The sequence below is a fragment of the Sebastes umbrosus genome, chromosome 7 (genome assembly GCF_015220745.1).
Source record: "Sebastes umbrosus isolate fSebUmb1 chromosome 7, fSebUmb1.pri, whole genome shotgun sequence".
Taxonomy (NCBI): domain Eukaryota; kingdom Metazoa; phylum Chordata; class Actinopteri; order Perciformes; family Sebastidae; genus Sebastes; species Sebastes umbrosus.
Window position 1 is genome coordinate 10,807,130 of NC_051275.1, and position 24,390 is coordinate 10,831,519.

The 24,390-nt window shown below is 40.3% G+C and overlaps 2 protein-coding genes across 3 annotated transcripts in view; one reads left to right on the forward strand and one right to left on the reverse strand.

The window, feature by feature from the left end:
• Positions 1-2,689: 2,689 nt before the first annotated feature.
• Positions 2,690-6,800, reverse strand: si:ch1073-145m9.1. Its single transcript, XM_037776170.1, has 6 exons — positions 6,491-6,800; positions 5,758-5,853; positions 5,273-5,385; positions 4,783-4,906; positions 4,497-4,669; positions 2,690-4,393 (listed from the first exon to the last, which is right to left on the reverse strand). The coding sequence occupies exons 1-6, from the start codon at positions 6,528-6,530 to the stop codon at positions 4,328-4,330; spliced, it is 612 nt and encodes a 203-aa protein (XP_037632098.1). The 5' UTR covers positions 6,531-6,800; the 3' UTR covers positions 2,690-4,327.
• Positions 6,801-9,278: 2,478 nt separating this feature from the next.
• The window catches only part of usp32 (ubiquitin specific peptidase 32), a 50,760-nt gene continuing 35,648 nt past the window's right edge, over positions 9,279-24,390 (forward strand). For both annotated transcript variants that reach the window (XM_037775012.1, XM_037775013.1), the window contains exon 1: positions 9,279-9,491. In XM_037775012.1, the coding sequence (XP_037630940.1) occupies positions 9,434-9,491 (58 nt within the window). In that variant the 5' untranslated portion in view covers positions 9,279-9,433. The remainder of the gene's footprint in view (positions 9,492-24,390) is intronic.

Genomic DNA, 24,390 nt, shown 5'->3' on the forward strand with positions numbered 1-24,390 from the left:
GTGGGCGGTATATTCTAATGAGCCTGCATGTGACATAGGAAGGGGAGCTAAATGTTTTCTGATCTAGACAGCCCACAAAAAACTGACTGGGTCGTCTTATTTCACAGTTTGTGGGTTGGTAGGAACTCCAGATACCCAGATGGATGAACACAAGCACTGAAAAAGTCAATTGTTCATCATATGTCCCCCTTTAAGGCTGATAACCGATATATAAGCCAATATCCATTCTGTTTACATAAGCACACAACGTAAAAATGTCCAAAATTAACCAAATGTAAGACAAGATTAGGACCACGATATGTACTCAGAGTCGGCAGTTAACCGTGTTAAAATCAACTTGTAATGGCAACACCGAGTGTAATTTAACTACACATATCTTTAGCATTTCTAGTCTGACATTTCTTGTGATTTATTGGCCAACATATACAGCGATACAGTTATATCTGCATTAAAGGTTCCATATTGTAAAAAGTGAGATTTTGTATTGATTATAGATGTAATTTATATTATGAAGCAGGTTTAAGTGCTTTATAAATACTTTTAAACTATCAAAACGCTCAATATACGTAGAAATACACACAGCCTGTATTCAGAAATTGTGCGTTTAAAACAAGCCGTTAGGATTTTTGTCCATTTGTGATGTCACAAATATACAATAATTAGACCATTATACGGTTTTAAACATAAACATTCTAAATGTGTCCCAGTTCATTTCCTGTTGCAGTGTATGTAAATAACATCAGCTGACAGGAAGTAAAACATGGACCCAAGCTGTTGCCTAGCAACGCAATTCCGTTGAAATGCACTAAAATGGAGTGTTTTAGACAGAGGGTGAATATACAGGTATATTCGGGCTGACAGTATGAGGAAAATAAAGCTTTTTTTTAAACATTACAGCATGTAAACACGTTCTAGAAGAAACACAAAATACAAATATGAACCTGAAAATGAGCACGATTATGGGACCTTTAAGCTAATATCGGCCAGTATATTATCAGCCTAGCTCTGCTTGTTACCACTCAAACTATACAAAGACATGTTTACTTACCAGAGTATAAGTCGTACAGTTTTTATTTCTAAAGGTTAAACATAATTTTGTGAAGCAGATTTGTGTTATTCCTACCTTGGTAATCAATTTGCGACTCCTAGTGGGGTCCAGACCCGCAGATTGGGTGCCACTGCCGTTGTGGTATCTGTCCTTGCAGATAGTTTTGGTTGAATCATTCAAAGTTCCGTTGGAACTGAAAAAAACAAACAGGGACACTTGAAGGAATCCCATTGACCTTTGTTGTATTGGGATGGAGGCAGATCTGTCTATCTCTGAACTTGGGTTAATCAAACCAAAACTATCGGCATGGCTAAATACCATTAGAGGTAAGTGAGAAATAGATTTTCTCATGATCTTTATGAACTGACCCTTTAAAGTAGTGCAGCATGAACGGTCGTATTTATGTGGTCATGGATGCATTGAGACAAGCGTGACATCTGTAGAGAAATAACTGATGAGATTTCCTCACTGGTGGAAAATGTGAAAAAAGTGTCCAGTTTTAAAATGAATTTAGGCAATATCTGCAACATTACTGAAAATGTGATGCCTTTGATTAGTATTAGTGCCCATTGTTTTCTTTTTGAAGTGAATGAAGGAAAAAGGAGCTTTGCCTTGCTGTTGCTTCAGTGCTGTCAGACGTCTCCCTCTCTAGCAGTGATGTGAGTGGCTCTAGCTGAGGAGGTCCAGCCTTAGCCCCCTTAAAAGGACGCTCAGCTACACTCTTCAGTGCTTCGGCTTCAACAAGCGACACACACACACACACACACACACACACCCTCCCTCTTGGAGACAGAGAAAACAATTCCAGAGCAGAGGTGGAAATGAATGTTAACCTGCAGTCGGTATTTCCAAGCAGTTTCTATACACAGATAACAGATTAGATTCGGACAATTTGCAGAAATCAGTATATTGCAGCAGAGTTGGGCTTGTCACAAATGGTCCATACATATCTTATTGTAATTACAAGATCTCCCCTCAGATACTCCGACACTGTTAGATATCATCGTATTTTGTTCTCTCCTCCCGCTACACTGACCGCTTTAAATCAAAGGCCACATGTTGCACTGCATTCTGGTCTGTTTTTTGAGTCATTTGCAAGCTCTTTCTGTGTCTCCTTTCAATGGATTTCTCTCTGTACCGAGCGTGAACGTTCAAGAAAACTCACAAATCATTTTCTGTCCTAACTCGAGCTGAGCTGTCAATATATTGCCATGATGTCACATTCTCTGTTTGGCCACAACAGGAAAAAGGAAAAAAATGGACCCAGAAATGTGATTTTTTTTTTTTTTTAAAACAGTGTTTAAGGGTGTCTCTCCTTTATCAATAACCCTGAGAAGCCAGCTGTCTAATGGAATGTAAGAGACATGGTTTGACATGACAATACCTACTGGTCATCATCATTGTGATTAACTGATAACCTGAAAGGGAAGACCATAGTTTCAGTGCTGGAGGTTAAAGATGGACAAAGTTAAAGATACTCAATAAAGCTGTGATCTCTCCCAACAGCCCTGTTTCTCTCCACCAGTTCAGATGATTGACACCACATGTGGTGAGGGGATGTTTCACTGTTGTCCTGTTACTGCTTCACTGTTAGCTGCAAAAGCATTAAAATGTATCATTGATCACAAAAAGCCACATGCATTTTTCTCTTGTGTTCACACCTTAAACTGCAATTTATTCACATCCCAGTGCAACGAAACATGGCCAAACAAATGTAAATATAATAGAAGGACAGTTGATGGTACTATCAAATGTATTTTATATCACAGCCCGTTCAGTTTCCTGGACCTTTAGTGGTAATCGTGGAGTTTATTAAAAGTCCCGCTTCAGCAACTCAGTGACTGGTTGGAAATGTCATTGCAACCAACATGTATGACAACATCCTTAGCGAGCGGGTGTTTGGCCAGGATGTCCGGAATCTTTTCCTTAGATGTTGGTCACCTTTGCGCCAGGGAAGCAAAAAGTTTCGGCCGTTTTTCTTCCTCACGTTCCTCACGATGGAGTCTCCGATGAAGAGCGTAGTTGAAGGTGGAGGTGGAGATGGAGTGGACGGAGAGGGACAGACAGAGCTGAGTGCTGGGGAATGTTTCATGGAATAACCTCCCTGTGGATATCAGCAGTGCAGTGCAATGCATTTGAGCTGTAATGTTTTTAGGCAAGTCATTTCACATTTCTGCATTTTCACCATTTATTTTAGCTTTCAGCATTCACACGCATTTTCTGCAGGACATACATGTTCTAGTTTTTGGTAGTAATGCTATGTCTTTGCATTTATTGGCTTATTTTATTGAGGAAATGGTTTCAGAGTAAGCCTCTTGCTGAAGTCTGAGAATAAACTGGAGGTATGATCTATGTAAAGTCATACATTGTTGTAGTTGCGTTAGCAAAGACACATTTTTCAACATTCTCAAACATTCTTATGTCTAGCAGCAGGTTTGCAGGTGTAAAATATACATTAACTACATTTTGCTGGTGTACAACACACTATAATTTAACACAAAACTGAATCCCCTGCAGATTATTTTTATACAGGCTTCCTGTTCAATAGTGGTGTGATCTATGCAGCCCGTTCTCATCCCCAAGGCGTCAAATACCGACACACAAGGCACCCTTTAGTGCTGGTATGCAAAACACCAGGCGAAGGGTAGGTGGAGGTGGATGGGTCCAACAAACACATCCAGGAGGCCACTGTTCGTGTCCCGTGCGATACGCTTCACTTTCACTTTGCAATCAGCTGATTGTTCATGTCCAGTTTTCACAACGTCAAGTCTCATTTTCACAGTAGTCGTTTTAAGCCCAACCATGTTTTTTTTCCTAAACCTAACTTAAGTGTTTTTGTTAATTTCACAACATTACGCACGTGTTTACTGTGAGCGAAAAGTGACACAGGGGTCTGACAGAGCGTCAGTATGTGACGAGTTGAGATGAGAACGTGTTGATCTGTGTACAATAGGTCTCTCCCTTTGGTGGCTACTGTCATTTCATGACATAAATTACAGCGATCACAAATACCCCCAACAGAAAAGGGTTTAGTGCAGGCCTATTTATATTTCTTACTGGCCTGCTGACATTCCCTAAACAGAATGAAAAACAAAAAGTCTTTAAGAACAAAAAGTCTAAATATGGCTCATTTTTATCCACATTCTCCCAAAGCAATGACTGAATCGCTTTTTCTTTGGACAAAACCAAATGTGACCCGAGGCCATTGTTCATATAAAGGTGGTTGAATAATGTCTGCATTATTCCAGCGTAGATAGGACTGACTCAGCTGAGTGGCTTTCACTTCTGTTTCTCTTCCGCCTCATCATCGGTGAGGTATTCAATGTGTGCCCATATACACCAAATCTGCAGATATGACAATATAAAATGAAATATGAGCAGCAGTTCTTTCAATACAACTTTTGTCAGTGTGATGTTTTACGATCGTCACGGTTTATTTCTACCGTACCTCCACTGATAGAGCCAGCAGGCGGCCTGCAGCCAGCAGCAGGGTCCCCAGAGCCTGGATCCAGGTAGGCAGGTATAGCCAGTGGGATAGTAAACCCCACTGACACCCATACAGCCACAGCGGGAGGCCGTGCAGCCCGCTAACCACCAATGTGCCGAGAGGTGTCCGAAACCCTAAAAGCACCAGATTACTCAGTTCAAGTTCAGATGAACACATGGACTCTGTGATGCATCCTGAGCTGCACTGTATACATCAACATCAACTTATTTACAAGGACACATTTTACCGTTTGCCATGATGGTTTGTGTGAAACGAGGGCTGGTGATGAAACTGTTCTTCCAGTGGTCACCTTTGGCGTTATGGTTACACACAAACACACACCACTCCAAAGCAGACACCAGCCAACCCCACTATAATACAACACAAGGATGACATCAGGCAAGAAACATTCAACAATTAACACCATTTTAAATAGAGTACAGTACAAGACACCTGCGTGTTTGCACAAAGAGTGTAAATACAGGAACAGTGGGTGTTCTGCTTGATGTCACAAAAACCAAGAGGCAGAACAGTAATAATAAGGATTAATAGGGATTCATTTCTTGGCAAATACTACGCTTCATCCTTTGTGTTTTCAAAGACACTCTATGCAATAATTACGTGAGTAGCTATAGTGTAAATCTAAAAGAGAAAAGATTTCTCATATGATAATGATCTAGTAACGTCACGGCCAACTAACTGTACAGTATGTGTTGAATGTTCTGCAGCCATCAGACCTCAAACAGCAGGCTCCACAGCATGCCTCTGCCCAGGTTGTCCACCACTACGTCCAGCCAAGCTCCAAACCTGGAGGTCTGGCCCAGCCTCCTCGCCAGCCAGCCGTCCACTCCTGCACAGAAAAAACATCATCGCATATTGCAGACAGAACTCTCGGTACTCAGCAACTCTTCTTCCTGGCTACTGGCTTTGGGTTTAAAACTGGATGCAACTATACCTACATGCAATACATAAGAGTCTGTTCATTTAGCACAGAGATTTCAAAAGTGGCAGAAAAAATGTCTGAGTGGCAGACAAAACAAAATACTTATCTGCCAGAGTGGCAGACAGACAGTGCAAAAAGTTCATTTCAGACCCTGGTTACACCTGTGATAAAAAAATGTTTATTGTAGGCCATGTTCAATACAGCATTGGTTGTCTACTGGAATGTACTGATGTCAGAATAAAACCTGTATGAATTTGGTGTAAAATTCAAAGCCTTTACCATCAAGTGCTATGAAGATGGAGTAAAGAGAGACAAAGACTGCTGGTGTCTCATAGGCAGCCCATGCAGCAAACACAAGGCCGATTCTAATGTATCCTGAAAGACACCAAACACATACAGAACTAATTAAAAACTATTAAATTCGGTGACAGACATATACAGCACCCTTAGCCTAGGTCAGTTCAAATTAATCACAAGTTTTTTTTTATGATCACAGTGACATCTTTCAGCGTTCTGCCTAAAATCATAGTTTATAGTGACATTCATCTAATTAACTATCTAATTTCTATATATATATATATATACGGTCTGCAGGACAGATAATAATGCACACAGTGCACTTTCATAGACTAAGCTACTGGAGTTACCCTGCACTATATTCATTTTTAACAGTCTCTTCTGCACTATATTCACTTTTTTAATAGTCCTGTATCACAGCTGTTACACTGCACTATATTCACTTTTTCTTCATCTCCTTGGATTTTTATACCTGGTATATTTTTGTTGTTTACCGCCTTTTTACTAACATGTTTTGCACTATGGAACTGTAATCAATAAAGTTACTATCTATCTATCTATCTATCTATCTATCTAATCTAATAATATCCTAGCAGGCTGATGGGAGTCTCTAAAGGTTAATGACCAACTATGGGCTCACAATGAACTGACAACCCCGCACATAACACTAATGCAAAACAGTCAGTGACTTCAAATTCAACCAGATGTTTCTCACCAGTAATATTCGGCCAGTACAGCAGAACTTGGAGTCCCATCTCCGGTCACTTATTGAGCGGTGCAGCGGTGCGTCTTACCGGAACAAACAGGATGATGCAACCAGCTTTATAAGCCGAGCTGTCGATCTATCACAACAAGCACACACGCGCATTTTTGTCGTAATACAGCCATTGATCATAGCATGTTCATGTTTACATGCCTGTATAGTGTCCATCAGCTGCTAAAGTCACTGTTTGCGCTCTCATGTTGTCCACACTACTAGGTGACGTATGGAAGCTCACAGAGCTGACGTCGCCTACGCAAGAGGGCGTCACGCCAAACTCCATTCTAAAATCTGCACCTACCTATTAGGGTGTGTGGGCTGCGTTTAAAATCCGTTCAGATAACCACTAAATGATCACTAAATGTACATTTCTTTCTTTTTTTTTCTTCTTTTTTAACATTTAGTGTTTCAGTTTTGCTGTTACTGTCCTCCTGTTACATTTTGGTGCAAGAAAAGTCATGAATATCCTAAAAAACAAAATTAAAAGGAGGAGAGGACCTCGCCTGTGAGACCAGCCAAGATTAAACTGGTACATTTCTTAATAGAGTTAAAGCCTCACCGTAAACGACCATTTAGCCCAGTATAAAGCGAAATTAAGTTGCTGCTATGTGCATATTTTTTTTCATTATTATTTATTTATTTATTTGCACATATATAAAACTGCACAAAATCCAGTCAATGAAAAAAAAGAAGAAATGTGTCAGGAGAGGTCAAGAAGCCACAGGCTTATACAAAGGACCTCCCCTCAACCCCAGGAGAAAAAAAAACAACAATAACAAAAAAAGGAAGAAAGATCTAAACTAACATACTTTTAAAAATACAACAAAAGTTAAACAACAACAAGAAGTACACAAAATGTGCAGAAAAACCTAACCAAACAGTGGAAAACAATCCAATACAAACAATGAAATACACACAAAAAACAGTACAGAAGAAAAGAAAATATATCTTAACATATCAAAAGATAATTAGACATCATTCATTAAATGTGATGATAACTTTTTAAAATGTTCTTAGGATAACGAGCTCTTGATAACATGTATTTTGGTGTTCCATATTTGTACACCACGATATCTGAGGGGAGATATGAATTTAACTGCAACTAAATACATAATATAAAATACTAAAAACGTATACAAAGTGCTGTACGACGTCTGCTAATACCTAGTCTGTGTCAAGGCCTATGGAAAGGAGGCTTGGTCACGCGTCATCAACGCGTCATCTCTCGGGGGGGGGGGGGTATGACACATGTGCAGTAAAATCTGGTCTGCACTCACCGAAATTGAGCCAATCACACCGCAGCTTCAGTTACACTGCGCATGCGTTATACCCCATGCCCCTAAGACCCGTGACCTAGCCTCCTTCTACAGGCCTTGGTCTGTGTGCCACTGGAGGTCGCTGTGGTGAGGTCCACTGGTGCATCAACAAGATGACTAGTTGGGCTTTGGTCCTACTAGTGTGGTGCACAGTCTCACTAGTAAGGCTTCTGTTGGAACTAGTTGGACAAAAGTGCCACTAGTCGCTGAAAAACAGTGACTAGTAAGAGTTTTTGTTCAACTAGTAGGATCAAAATGGCCAACTAGTGCTGACAAAAGACCGAACTAGTGGAGGAAACTGACGTTTATATAATAATAATAATAATAATACATTTATTTATATAGCACTTCTCAAAACAGATGTTACAAAGTGCTTCACAAGACAATAAAAGCAGATAAATAAAGTAAAAGATATGGTACCTACTAAAACAGAACATCAGACAATAAAAGCAGATAGAATAAAACAAATATGGTAACTGCTAAAACAGAACATCACAGAACATATCAGTAATAATAGAAGTGGTAAAGTGGTAGGACAAGTTGATAAAACAAATATACAGTATATATACATACATGTGTATAAATGTACACATGCGTCCAGAAGTTAGAGTTAGATGATCGTATCTCTATAGGAAGTGCAGTCCAGAGTTTTGGAGCCCTGATAGCAAAAACCTGATCGCCTCTTGTCACAAAATTGGACCTGGGAACAGCAAGAAGTAGCTGATCAGATGATCTCAGACCACGTTCAGGCGTAGGCCTATAGGGTGTTAAGAGATCCATTATGTATTCTGGGGTCAGACCAAGTTGTGCTTTAAAAGTGAGTAATACAATTTTAAAATGTATTCTAAATTGTAGGGGAAGCCAGTGCAATGATGCCAGGACTGGTGAAATGTGCTCCCTTTTGCCCTTTTGCCCAATGCCCATTAGAAGCCTGGCAGCAGAGATCTGAACCAGTTGTAGTTGTGAAACTTTCTTCTGACTGAGGCAGGAATACAAGGAGTTACAGTAATCAAGTCTGGATAAAATGAAAGCATGTATGACTTTCTCCATATCACTGAATGACAGAAAAGATTTTATTTTGGACATTTTTCGTAATTGTAGAAAACTGGCTTGAACAACTGTCTTTTCAAGGATATGTAATAAATGCTCTTTCTTTAATAGGGTATAGCCACGAGGTGGTGCTACTTCTTTACAACCTAAACTTCACAGAGAGACACGCACACATGTTGACAGCTCGGTATGACTGCGCATTATATGAGTCCAATGCATTTTTTTAAATAATTTGTGAGAAAGAGGGGACACACTTTATGTTAAGTTATTGAGGGTGAAAATAAAAGCTTTGTGTCAGTATCATGTCATGTTGTTGTTATGGAGGAGCTGATCAACTGACCTGTAGGAGTCAGATCACGTGACAGCATGGAGGCGTCACACACATTCACCCGTTCACCACACACACACATCAACACAGACACACCAGCAGGAACCATTTCACAATAAACAGGATAAGAGCGACTAAACAATCAGGATCAACTCAGTGCAGCGACGCTTTATTTCCCCCACATCGCAATGAAATGAGGGGAGCATGGGGGCCAAAGAGTCGAGGATCGGATTCCTGTCGTATGACGAGGCCGTGAAGAGAGGTAAGATAAATCCACTTCAGCTGCGCTAGCTTAGCTCACTGTCAGCCCGACACCTCCCATTAAAAACCAGCGGTTTAAGCGTCCTTTGGCTCGTTGGATAATGTAGACACATGTCAGAACATAATACCTGGTCTCTATTTAACCGCTAGGGTCTGTTAGTCAATTCGGCTTTAAAATATGTGGGAAAACCTCATTAAATTTAAAGACATGTTCAGTTTAACAATAGCTAAGTCTCTATTTTCTGCAGTCACCTTCCCCAACATGCACTGCGTTGGGATGCAGTAGGAAGCGTTTTCTAGTGCTTAAAGCATAAATAATATGTAGCTAAACGTCTTTTAAACGTATTCTGTTCATGCCGAATTAAACTATTCTTCATACTAATATGGAAATAAAGCTGATTGGTATTTTACGTGGCGGGTGTTTTCGCTTATAAGCAAGGTCACGTAAAATAGAGACATTTTTGGACGGAGTTTGGCGTGACGTTCCTCTCCATAGCTACGAGCTAAGCGTTGGTTGTCGGGGTTGTTGGGATGGGCTAGCTTGACAGTGATTAGCAAAACAGTTGTGCAGACAGCCTTCAATGTGTGCTAACTTTTTTTGGGCTGCCACTTCAGCCTAGCTCTTCTCATCCTAGCTAACTAACGTTGAATACTAGTCTGTGCTGCTTCTAGCTGGCTAGCTTGTCTACTAGCACAGTTAGTTAGCTGGCTAGCTGGGTTGCTACAGCCAAGCTCCCAGAGGAGAGGGAAATGCCTGCAGACTGCTGGTTTTAGCCTTCGTCTGGCGGATTTTCAAGCCTAGACATGTGATGTGATCAACGTTGATCATCAGTGTTTTTACTAGCGGACTGTCAGATTGCTTTGCTAAACTGTTCACACACACACACCAGCTAGCAGGCTGTGTAACGGAACAACAAACAGCTGCACGTTGTTGTTGTTGCTGCATTTCATTTCTTAGCATTTAGCCTGTGGACATAAACTGGGGGAGCCATTAGTTGATCTCTGGTAGACATATAAAGTAGGGTCTCCCAGACCTATATATATATATATATATATATATATATATATACATATATATATATATGTATATATATATATATATATATGTATATATATGTATATATGTATGTATATACATATATATGTATATGTATGTATATATATATATATACTGATCAGCCACAACATTAACAACATTAAGACCACTGACAGGTCAAGTCAAATTTATTTCTATAGCACATTTAAAACAACATGAGCTGACCAAAGTGCTTTACAGACATAGGCAGAATAAAAACAGGTCAACAGAGCAGACAACACAATTTCACACATCTACAGACAGAGACCAAGATAAAATCCATGAGTAAAAGACTGTTATAATGAGCATTATAAAAGGCCAATCAGTAATCACAATTCAAGTGCATTCAAAAGCCAAAGAAAAGAGGTGGGTTTTGAGCTGTGCTTTGAAAGACTCTGTAGAGGGAGCAGATCTGATGTGGAGAGGCAGTTTGTTCCACAGACTGGGGCCCGCAACTGAGAAGGTGAAGTGAATAATATGGATTATCTGGTTACAAAGGCACCTGGCAGTGGGTGGGATATATCAGACAGCAAGTGCACATTTTGACAGTATCATTACAGTAGTTAATCAAAATAATAGGCTAGTTGCCATTTTAGTTTGAAAATGGATTTTCATCACTGTCTTTGCCAACATCTTAGGTGCTGTAAAGAGCCACAGCCAGTCACAATTACAGCCATAGCAATAACCATATAGCTACAGCAATATCTATTAGCCATAGCCACGGCAATATACACCGATCAGCCATAACATTAAGACCACTGACAGGTGAAGTGAATAACATTGATTATCTCGTTACAATGGCACCTGGCAGTGGGTGGGATATATCAGACAGCAAGTGAACATTTTGAACTTTGTGTTGGAAGCAGAAAAAATGGGCAAGCGTAAGGAGGATGTGAGCGACTTTGACGAGGGCCAAATTGTGATGGCTAGACGACTGGGTCAGAGCATCTCCAGAACTGCAGCACTTGTGGTGTCAGAACACACAGTGCATCGCAGTTTGTTGCGTATGGGGCTGCGTAGCCGCAGGCCGGTCAGGGTGCCCGTGCAGACCCGTGTCCACCGCAAAAAGCGCCTACAATGGGCACGTGAGCATCAGAACTGGACCACGGAGCGATGGAAGAAGGTGGCCCGGTCTGATGAATCATGTTTTCTTTTACATCGTGTGGATGGCAACGAGTTTGAGGTGTTGACTCGGCCTCCAAATTCTCCAGATCTCAATCCAATCGAGCATCTGTGGGACGTGCTGGACAAACAAGTCCGATCCATGGAGGCCCCAACTCGCAACTTACAGGACTTAAAGGATCTGCTACTGACGGCTTGGTGCCAGATACCACAGCATACCTGTAGAGGTCTAGTGGAGTCCATAATCATAGATGCCTTTCTCAAAAGCATTATGCTGTCAGATCAGGTGATATGCTGCATATTATGATATGCCGGATTAAATCAAGATAGAACAAGCAAAGCGCAAGGTGGGGTGAAGCTGTGTTGCAATTGATTGCATGCATAGTCTGAGTGTTGATGCACTTATGTAAGAAGTGGGTAACCATTTATCAGGAAGCACATAGGCGATATTATCCCTGATGGCCTTCTTGTTGCACTTTACTCCCTGGGCTGCCAATAACTGAACTTTGTCTGTCTTGATCCCAGGCTATGAGAGGCTGTTACACTACAGGGAATTTAGACAGACCTGTCCTTTGCATTCATACTTATCTATATTAATAAGGTCTGTAACTTATTTTTCAGTCAGGATTCCTCACTATTATTTTCACACTGAAGCCCACATTTGAACAAACCGTGACCTATTGTTGCTTCTGTTGCCTAAATGGCATCTTTTCATTATCCGCTCCTTGTGTGGTGGTTTGGACATTCCTCAAGCTGATTGCCTTTCCCACTCTGATAATCACGTGACCGCACACACACAGACACACACAGACACACACACACACATTATTATCCAGCCTTATCTGACACCAGTCACATGGCAGCATTCCTAATTCCCACAACAGGCTCAGCTGCCGCAATTTTGAAGTCAGTTTTTATGGAAGCTGACTCTAGTAGGACACCCGCAGCATAATGGTCAGGGAACATCCTGTTGAAAAGATTAGGCTTTGATGTGTTCCTGTAGTAAACCCAGGGTCATTCAGACTTCTTTCTAGACTCATTTTGCAGGATTGATTATGCACTCTCTGTTAAAGTTGTTTACTGTGTGATTGCTACCATATGCCTACAGTAGAACTAGTATTTTATATATAGAGAGAGATATTAGTATCCTCTAAAGCCTCAAAATAGTGTTACCCAAGTGTTAGATGCTCAGATATTTGCATCTTCTTGTCCTGTTATATGAACATATTCTTAAATAGAACAAACTTGGATCAGTGCCACATGATGCATAATGTTCTGCATCATAAGTGTGATGAATTCAACTACAATGAAGATTTTGAATGGATAAGAGATGAGAAATTTTAAGTCATGTTGAACATAATCAATGTGGCTGCTTGGAAAAAGGGGGTATGCTGAGGTCACCGTACTGCTGCACTGATTCTCAGTACATTTATGAATGGTATCAACGTGTATAGGCATATTTCAACATTGACAGGTCTCTGCCACAATAAAGAAGAGTAAAGTTGTCAATTAGAGCAGACTTATGTTGTGATGACCCAAAACAGGAAGTAGATACAACAGTCCACTACTACCCGAAAGTGGGTATTGGGCATGTAGGTTCTCAGAAGTGAAAGTCTGCTTCCTTTTTAAAAGTTGAATGGCAGGATGACTGAACATTTATTTACTCTTATGAAAAAAAAAAACTGTCCCGGTTGATCATTGTATGCAAAATTAGCATGTGTGATAAATTTGAAAAGGAGTTTAAGGCACAAGACTGCGTACGTTACTTAAAGAGAAAAGTCATCTGATGTCCAAATATTGAATCAGCTGGGTTACTCGCAAGGGTAATGGGAGTGTGGACTGGAGGTAGAGGTCGAGCTGTGTCAAACATGTTGAATAAATTTAGGATCAGTTCTGGCGCACTGTTTGTTCCTGATTCAATGTCAAAGTCTTGAAATGCTTGAGGTTTTAATTTCATAGCCCTGGGCAGCTGATTATTCTATGCTAGGGTTGGGCGATATGTTAACATTTTCCAAACGGCCATTGTGAGCCCAACAAGCAGCGATTGCCGATATATTTGAGAATATATATCGCATATATCTCCCCATCCCCCGCTGCCGGAGTTTCATCCGGGAGTTTCAGCCGGGAGATCAGCGGTTCTAGCAGCGGAACTTCGTAAAGCACATTCAAACTTGACAGAAACAAAATAAAACTCACCAAAACTGTATTGGTTAGTCTTTCCACCAATCACCAACCACCAACAGCTTTTATAGCCTTGTGATATTGTGAAATTACCTACCAGGCTAGTGTGATTCGATGTTGAGTAACATCAAGGTTAATGTTTAAAGTAATCTCTTTTTAAATGACAATGTACAGTAGAGAAAGAATACGTCGAGAAGTAGCAGCTGACTGTATATCCCTGCATCACACAATGCCTGATACTGTTCACTTTTCTATAGAATTGCATGTTGTAACACCTGACAGTATTACTTCTGTGTTCCATGTAAACATGCTCATAGAAACTTTCTTGTGAAGTTGGATAACTCAAACATGACTATGTTGACCTCTTTGTTGCGAGACAGGCCCCAGCTGAAAAGTGTATATCTGTATTTATAGGCAGTGCTGGGCAGGATGTATACGGATACATGTTATTGAAACATCAACCATGGTCATCACTCTCACTTCTCTGACACACAACCTAACAGTCATCTGAGAGATGCATAGCTTCACATTTCTGGTTGACGTCAGCAGGTCCTATCAGCACAGGTGATAGACCGCTGCTTTGCATTTCTTACCTTGTGCTCCCTGGTTTGTGGACGTAGATTTGCCTAAAGCTGCCACAAAGGCTTCCAGTATGGTGTTCACTAAGGAAACATAAGCTGTTTTGTTTAGATGGATTATAATAGTATATATTTAGGTTGGCTGTAGATAGCAGGACTGTCTAGGATACAATTGAACACTTTATTGCTTACATGCAACCTCTATATACAGTATATTTTTTATGACATTTGACCGAAATATTGAAAAACGCGATACAAAACCTAGGGTGCCAGTTCTTACCATCATAATACATACAGTATGGACTTTTATTTTTCCTTCATAAATGGCTGTAATGGTTACTGGAATCAGTTAAACATTCAAACATCAGTTTGACGGGTTCCTTGATCTGAGAGTTACTCAATCATTTTGTTCCTAGACTTCCTATAACTGGTATAAATCAATAACACATAGTCTTAAGCCTTTAGTATTAGCAAAGGTGCACAACGAGGGTGAGTGTTGTTTACTCTCCTTTTGTCTCTCCACAACAATGCAGTGCACTAAGCTTTGCAGAATGGTGTAGCCTCATAGAATAAAGAATACTGAACTGAGACAACAATTTTCCAAGTGGCTTAGGCATTGTCTAAGTGTTATAATATAATATAATATATATATAATATATACTCATTAAAAGTCGCCTGTACATGATATGACATTACCGAGTTCGATGCAATACTTACATTTCCCCAAATAACACAGCTGCCAAGTGCACACCTGAGATTTTTGAACCAATCCAACGTAGGTGATATGTATTAATGCAAAGTAATTCAATTCAGGGCTCGAGCTTAAGGACATCCCGTCGTCCCGGGGCCGAAAACAATCTGATCGGGGAGGATGAAAATAAATTTTGGGACGAGAGTTGAAAGAAAAATACCTGTTACATTAGAATGAACGGCGATGAAAATGACTGCATTGTTTTGTGTAGCGCGCCGTTATTATTAAACCTCCATGACAACATAAACACACACAGCACATACGGCCGGCCTCTGACCTCACGACAGCCGCAGTGGCAACGCGTAGCCTAATTATTCCCAAGTCAATGAGATAAACTTTCTAGTACTAACGTTACCGGTTAGCTAATGTAAGACTTGTTTGATGTTAACGGTAATGTTACAGTTAACGCTCGCTAACCAGTCAGCAGCCGACGTTTGCATTTACAGTGAGAGAGCTGATGATAACGTAAAGTTGAGTCAAAACTCTGCAACATGTTCTTAATGTTAACCACTTATTTACTTACTTACTCCTCTTCATCTCCTCTGGGTAATAAGACTGAAACGAGATCTCTCTGTCACATTTTGTCTGTGGCAACGTGCTGCTCCTCTCCCCATGACAGGAACATCTTGTCCTGCAGCTCTTCCAACTTCAGGACCACCAGCTAGCAGGGCCGGTTTTAGCTTTGTGGGGGCCCATGTGCAAAACCTTGTTTTTTGAAAAAACAATGCAGCGCCACTTCCTTACAAAAGACTTCATTGCACCTAATTGTTGTAGTCACCAGTCATGGCCGATCAGCTGAATAATGGCCGGTTTCGATCGGCTGCCACTTTACAGCCTGCAGCCAAAAAACAAAGCCTATGCTACACAGAAGGGATTATAGTGTCATTATGAGGATTTGTAGAATCAATTCATAATTGGTTCTGAAAATAAAAATAAGATATTGTTGTTTTTCTCTTTCCAACCCCATTAAACAGCAGCCTCATGCTGAATGTTTGGGCAAAGTGAGCTTTTTAAGAACAGCACTTGCTGTATGTTTCTGCCTGCAGGCGTTTTTGTTGACACTTCTTCATGTATAAAAGGTCACCTGGGCTTATGTGAGTTCAGTATTTGCATGTTGCTCCAGGCGCCTCGGTGCTCTCCCTGACGGGGTGTTTCCAGTCTTGTTGGTAGCAGCAGGCCAGCACACCCAGCTTATTTTAGAGGACAGCAAACATTGAGTCACAGCAGGAGGCTTTGTTGGCTGCTGCTCTGCTGCCATGATAATTTAGTAAGGTGGTCCAGCACTGACAACCTGCTGTGAATGTGTATGTGTCTGCTTGGACTGCAGGTGTGTGTGCGCGTTTGTGTGCGCGTTTGTGTGCATGTGCGTGTGTGTGTTTGCACGCGCATGTGCGTGTGTTGGGGCAGTTGCAGACATCACACCCATTGTTTGCTCTGCATTGAATGGTAACCATTGCAGTTAATGCAGCCCAGTGTCCTAGAATACTCCCATTGCATCACAGCATCAACAAATACACAGTGTTCTCTATAATGTGGACTGCTTTGTTTTCCTTCCCCATTTGTCCATCTAATTGTAACAATTTTGCTATTATCTGGTAGTCCTATTTTGTCTCTGTAGTATAATAGAACACCATTCACAAACTAGACCTTTTCTTAACGTACTCTTGTGATTTTCAGTAGCAGTGTCTTGACGTGTTGCTGTCTAACTGGACTTTAAGTGAATTAAGAGTCAGGCCCTCGTACGAGAAGAAATGAGAGCCGGCTGAGATCGTAGTTGAATTTCATAAATTTAAACTTGTCATGCTATTGATAAACAACTAGGGCTGAAAAAGATGATCGTTTTCAATATTGATTATTTTTGATGATGTTTTTTTTTGTCTGTATTATAGATGTCACGATACCTGAAATCTAGTAGTTGATACCAATACCAGTGAATTTCCACGATTCTCGATACCCAATTGGATACCACAGTAAAAAAAAGGAAAATGATGAGACTTTATTCCTCAGGTATAGCTCAATGACTGTAAGAATACAGCAGAGGCTGTACACACACACACACACGCTCTTTCTATAAATATCCTCAGATAGCAACAATAGTTTATAAACCATTTTTTTTTTTAAAGTAATGAGCTTAGAAACAAACGAAATAAGCACACAAGAGAAAACAACACCAGAAATTGAAATTAAATAAAAAATAATACATAAATATTAATAATGATAACACAAATAATAATAATAATAATAATAATAATAATATTTAATTTAATTAAATTTAATCAATTAATTAATAAAAAAAAAAAGTCTTACAGATTTTGGAGGGGAATTTATATATTCAAGTTCAAGACCTTTATTTGTCCACGAGGGGCAATTGGTTTTGCCGCAGTAGCAAACAACAACAACAACAACATCTCATCACAAAAAGACGATATACACATACTGTACATTCCCACATACTAAAAAACTGAAAAATGGAGAAACCTTGAAGTACCAAAAATATTAAAAGAGTTACAATATTAAGATAATGACAAGAACAGAAGAAGAACAGGCATAACAGACATGGGTGGATGTGCTGATACTACTTGTACTTTACAGAGTTGAGCAGTGAAATGGCTGAGGGTATGAAAGAGAATTTATATCGGTTAGTTTTGACTAATGGTTGTCTGAGACGGGAACCAGACGGCAGAAACTTAAATTCTGAATGCAGGTGGAAGGGTACTGTCTGAAATGATTGATTCTGCTTTCTTTATCAGCTGTTTGTTGTACAGTTCAGGCAGACATGTCTGCTGAGCGCCGATGATTTTGCTGCAGATTTTTATCACCCTTGTTAATGAGTTTTTCTGTTTGAGGTTGAGGGATGCATACCAGCAAATAAAAGCAAAAGTGTAAACTGACTCGATTAAAGATTTATAAAACAGTGTCATCAGGGATTTCTCAACCTGGAACTTGGCTAGCTTCCTCAAACAAAAGAGACGCTGCAGGCTTTTCTTTTTTTTTCCTTATTCCTTATTGTCAATTATGATGCTCAAATACTTGTAAAATTCAACAACCTCAACATCTTGTCCATTTATATATTTGTTATCACATAAGTCAAAGAAAAGCATCCCAAAATCCTCACAATCGAGAAGTGAGGAATGTTTGGTATTTTTGCTTGGAAAATGAATTAGACCATTAATCAAATAAACAAAATAGATCAACTCATTCGTTATTTGCAGAATTGTTTCAGCTCTCATACAGATCATCGTATCATATTGGCACCAGTGTTGAAACATTCCAAACGATATCCGGTCTTAATTGTAATACAAACACTGAGCAGTTAAAAAGCTACTCTATAACTGTGGTTAATATGTGCTCATGTGCTGTAAAGCTATGAAAGATAAGCTTTTTACTGCAGACAGTGAGGAGGAAGGAGAGACTGGCTGCTGGTTTGCCTCTGCAGTGTCTCTGTGTTTTCTTGTGTCTGTCAGCTCCTACCTTACATGACACACAAGGGTGCTCTATTCTCTGTTGCTGGAGCTTTGTGCACTCCGCTGATCCACGTGTACGATTGGCTGCCTGCAGGGTTGCTAAAGCCTGTGATTCAGCACTTCGACACTAATCAGTTCTGCACTCCAATTGGGTGGCTTACGCCTCCCGCTCACAGATTAGTTCAACCTAGAATACATATTTGGTACGGTCTTAGCAACACCCTGCTGCGAGAAGGTGGACACCCTGCTGTTCTGCGACACATTGCCCCATTGTGTCACTTTAAAAATATATATCAGGGACAGTGATGCTGCCCAGTACAACCAGATGTTCATCTGTTGGCCACTGAGCAGTTCCACCGGTGCTGTTGGGGGTTTAAGGGCTTGCCTCAAGGGCAACTCAGTGGTGGTAAGGAGGGAGGGGCAAGTGCTGCTCTTCACTTTCCCCCTCAGATTTATCCTGTTCAGTCCAGAGACCAAACTGACAACCTGATAGTGTGTAGCAGCCAGCTCAGCACCAGATCCATTTAGGTGTTTTTACAGACCTTTTAAGTCTGTGTAAAGCAAAAATAAATATGCATTCTGGGTTTGTCGCACCACAAAAAAATGTGTTACTAACCACCCAGCCAAATTTGAATGATTAAAAAAATCACCAAGTATAAAATTAGCTTTCAAAATTATGGAAAAATAAGCAGTATTCTCTGCTCTGAGACGCTGAAACCTGAAACCTCTCTTAATACATCCATGGCTGAAACCACACCCACAAGCGGGGAAGGTGCATTCCCTCAGTAGCGGCGAGCGAAGAGGGAAGAGCCCAGCGCCGAATCGCCGTCGACGGGCGGATTGGGGAAATGTGGCATACAGAAGACCGCTTGGCCGGTGTCGCTCGGGGGGCCTGAGTCCTTCTGACCGAGGCTCAGCCCGTGGACGGTGTGAGGTCGGTAACGGACCCCGTTGCGCAGTCTGCCAAGGGGATTCAACTCGGTGGGTTAGGGACGGCCACTCGGTGTGGTAGGATCCCCTCGCCGGACCTCTCCCCGGCGCTGGCTGGCCCCCACCGGGCGCATTTCAGCTTCTGAGGCGATCGGTCAGCTTGGAAAGGCTCAGGGCAAACCAACATTTTCAGTGTGGTGTGCCACACAAAGAGATGTGTGCCCCCACAACTGTCATTGTGTTGTTTTTTTCCCAACAAGTTGACCTGTTTGTAAATGTTGGAAATGTCTAGAGATGAGCTATTATGTTGTTCTACCAGTGTGGGTCTCTCCTCTTGCTGTGTGCACATCCTTGATCCTTGACTAGTCTAATATGCCCATAGAGAAACAAAGGAAATGGTACAAATCACAAGCATGATACTTGATGTGTAGTGTATGACTTATACACACATACATTTGTTTACACCATAAATAGGCTTTTATGCTGAGTCATTCATCAGGACTGACCACTCTGTGAACCTGTACTCTCCAACAAAATCATCAATCCATTTAATTATTCCATCAAGGGAATAGTTTGATTATTAATTATACTTATTCGCTTTTTTGTGAGTGAGATGAGAACATCTATCTGAATATGAAGCAGATGGTTAACTAAGTTTAACATAAAGACTGGAAACAGGGGGAACATCACCTTCGAAGCTCACTAACTAACAGGTTAGGTCTTGTTGGTTGAATGCATACAAAACCTGAAGTGTAAAAGCAAACTCGTTTATGTGAGGGATTACATGCGGGACTATTTCCTTGCTGGGTGCAATGACTTCCTGGAGTCTTGTTGTCACTGTGCCTTTGCCAGGCAGCTAATGGAAAGTCCAGGAAGTCACTGAAATATTCACAGAACTGCCATAAAACCACAACTTTGCATTTTTACATTTCAGGTTTTGTACTTCCTGGAAATGAGAGTATTTCCTGAAATGTCAAACTCTTCCTTTAATTTAGTTACAGTACATGTGGCCTGCAGTTGGCAAGTGCTTAATTAGTCAGGAAATCTTGCAAATCTCCCAGTCCAGTCCTTGTTGATCTTCACTGACGGGAGAAAAGCCTGAATGGTAGTTACAGACACATTCAGTCTGCACCTAAACTTCTTTTGCTGCTTCACCTCATATAAATCTCCCACAGCACTGTTAAGAAAATTAGGGAAGTGGGAGAATTTATATAAAGCTTTATTGTGCAGGGTCAACTACACACTTCTAATAGGTCAGAAGTGATGATTAAAAGAGATTATATTTACATCTATCTATATCTTTATCTATCTATACATTAGACATGCAGAAAACGATTGCATATCATACCTTTTTAAAGCATGTAAACATGTTCTAGTAGAAACCAAAAATACAAGTAAGAACCTGAAAATGAGCATGACATGTCCCCTTTAAATTCCCCAGTTGCATCAATAGGCCCTTTTCACAGCAGCCATTTCGGCGTGTCATAGCAGGGTAAACACGGGTGTAATTGATAACATTAATCATGGTCCCATTCTATTTAGTGTGTCACGGCCATTCCAGTGACGCATGCCCAATACCATGGAACAGGTCCATAATTAATGTTATTAATAACACCTGTGTTTACCCTGCAATGACATGTCACGAGGGCGGCTTTGAAAAGGGCATAATCTGTCAACACCAGCGTCTTGCTATCGCTGTCGAAAGCAGCGTCCTTTTCATTTCTTTGCTTCATTTGCTTATGTAGATCACGTTGTACAGTAAGGAAGGTAAGAAGATGATGATGAGTGGCCAACAGTTCACTCTGACGGTGTAATAGGGAGTGTAGTCAACAAATAAGTTTACTGTGTGGCATCAGAAAAGTAAGGAAGGTAAGGGTGCAGTGTTTGAAAGAGAGATAAGCAAAATACAAGTCATGTATTTGTAATATTTCAATGAAAAAAGAAGATTTGTGCAGCCAGGGACGTTCTTTAAGGATATTTACTATTTAGCAGTCAAAGTGAAACTGTGTCCTATCTCTGCCAGAGAACCGGCTCATACAGCAGAACAGTCAGAGTGGTTAATGGTTACTGAGGAGAGGAAAAGAAAGGTCACAAGGCAAACCAAGATATACGTTTTAAAAGGTCTGGGTTGGAGGGGCAAAGTGTGTCCTTGTCTAACTCTGCCATCAAATCTTGACTGTTGTACTGATGGGTTCACTTCCATTCAGTTTGTTTTTTGTTATTTTGACTTTGTGAGATAGAGGCGTCTCTGCATGTCCAGTGTGTTACTTGGAACTAATTGAAGTCCTTTTTTTTTTGCCTGTCAGCTGTAATTTCATTAATTATTTCTAATTTATTTGCTCTTGCTTTCTTTAAAGTCAGCAGTGCATAAAGATGCAAGTATTTCAATCCAGCAGCCCTTCATTTTCCCCCACCTCAGCAGCCCAGTATTTTTGGCTGCTGTTGCTTTTGAAGTCAAATTATATGGTCTCTGTTTTATAGCGTTTTACAGCAAGTGTGGTGTGTGGATGGAGTTATTTTGCACTGCTAAGGCTTCCTTTGTGTTTGAACACAATTCAGACTTTACGACAGTACGGCCATCCCTGTAAGTAATGGCAATACTTCAGTGCTTTTTTTTTTTAATTTGATAAAATTATGATAAATAAAATTAATTTGAGGCTGGATAATAATAATAATGAAGTCTTAGGGTAATTCAAGTGCATCAGATATGTACTTTAAAAACTTCCACTGAATGTACAAAATGTAAGTACACCATTGAGGAGAAACCCAGTTATAACCATTATCTTTTATTGATTTCCCTTTTTAAGTCTATGTAAACCATGAATGAGAAGCAGTTGGAGTACTTTTTAAATGTTGAGGAAACAGGTCAATTTGTTGAAAAGCGGCTTCTGCTCAGTGTGATGTTCCTACTGTAATTGGTTTGACTTTAATGTTAGCAATTGTAATTCATTATATGACGTTGTAAGAGAAGAAGTCGATTGTTTTAGTCTAATGTGCTGCCAACCAACGTGCCACACATTGCTCTATGTGTGGGAGGTGTGCATGTCTGTACCAGGCTTCAAGTTTAAACCTGAGGTCATGTGGGCTCTTTTGCCCTCTACAGGCTGGTCGTCAAAAGAGTCTGTAACCAGATGTAAGTGACCTAACATGTTTCTAAATAAAAAAGGCCAATGTGTTTTTCACACAATAAGTTACAATAGGTACAGTACCTCCTGTGGTGGTCATGAATATTTGATAGTCCGTTAATCTCCATTGATACTTGGATCAATCAAGAATATACAAATTGACAATGTGCAAAGTTGGCATGACGTCGATTCCATTCAGTTGGTATAAGACACTGTGACCAGTTGTAATCAGAGCTCAGTTTTCTTTCCACATGACAGGAGTAGCACAATAATATATTTAGCTTACCTTGATGTTGTGTCATTGTGGAAAGCTTAAATTGTGACGCATTGACAACCGACAATGTAATATGTAGATTACCAAACACTTAACTGCAGGTCAGAGTGAAGCAGATTACAAAACTGCTGCCAGTGATGTGACCCGATTGTTGATGGAGAGTTGTGGTTGCTTGGGTGGAATGAGAGAAAGAACAAAAGTGGTGGTAAAACCATAGAAATAGAATATAGGAGTAGTACGGACTAGGGCTGGGCGATATGGCCTCAAAATAATATTGCGATATTTTTTTGGCAATATCGCGATACACGATATATATTGCGATATTTTCAAATATCCTCTTAGCACTTCATAAATGCTCAATTTAACCCTTTGATGCATACGGTCACACCAATATGATGATTCTTGTAGTCCCTGCAGTATATGTCTGCATTAAAACCTTCTTGTTTATATTCATTAGTGGTTTCTGTTGGAACAATTTTAATCTTGCATGCAAAAAGGGGGAAATCACAAGTTAAATTTAACAAAACAGTATCCAACAGTATTTACTTTAACTTAATAGTTTTCTGGCAATACATGCTTTATATATTTTGATGAATACATAACACACACACACACACACACACACACACACACACACACACACACACAGTTTTTAATGGCATGTAATAAGTGTAAAGTAACTTATTGTTATGTTTACCAGTAAGCTGTTATAACATTGCTGATAACAAAATCAGCCGATCCCAGCTGACATTGGGCGAAGGCGTGGATGGGAAAAGTTAATGTGGATTCCATTGTCACCGTAACAACTAACAACAATCGCCATGTACTTTTGTACTAGTCAAATTACCACCGCAAACAGCTCCGTGACCCGTCTACTCCTATTTTATTTCTATGGGTAAAACCTTGCAGCAGACATCATAATACTAACCTTTCCAGCACTACTGATGATGCAACTTTGAAAGAGAAGAAATCATGTCAGTTGTAGTCAGAGAAAGCAAACAAACCAACCACAGGATTTAATGATAGCAGATATGTGATTTTAGCATGAAATCAAAAGCTAAACTACTTATAAATCCATCTGCTGATCAGGAAGCGATCTTATAAGTGATCTGTATAAGGCCATGCATATAACCTATTAATGCAAATCAACAAGTCTGCACGTCAGTGTGGGTATATTCTCTGATTAATAGGTCAAGAGCTGTTACGATTGTTGTGCTTGAATCTGACTCCATGTACTTTGTCAGTTCATTAAGTCCATTTAAAAAGTGTGACCCCTGTCGTGTCTGTGTGCACCCCGACGTTCGCGCCGGTCATCTGGGAAAGCGCAAAGGTTTCTTTTGTTCACTCCTTTCTCTACTTGTTAATTATTCATAACATGTGGTTAGGGATGCTAATTTGGA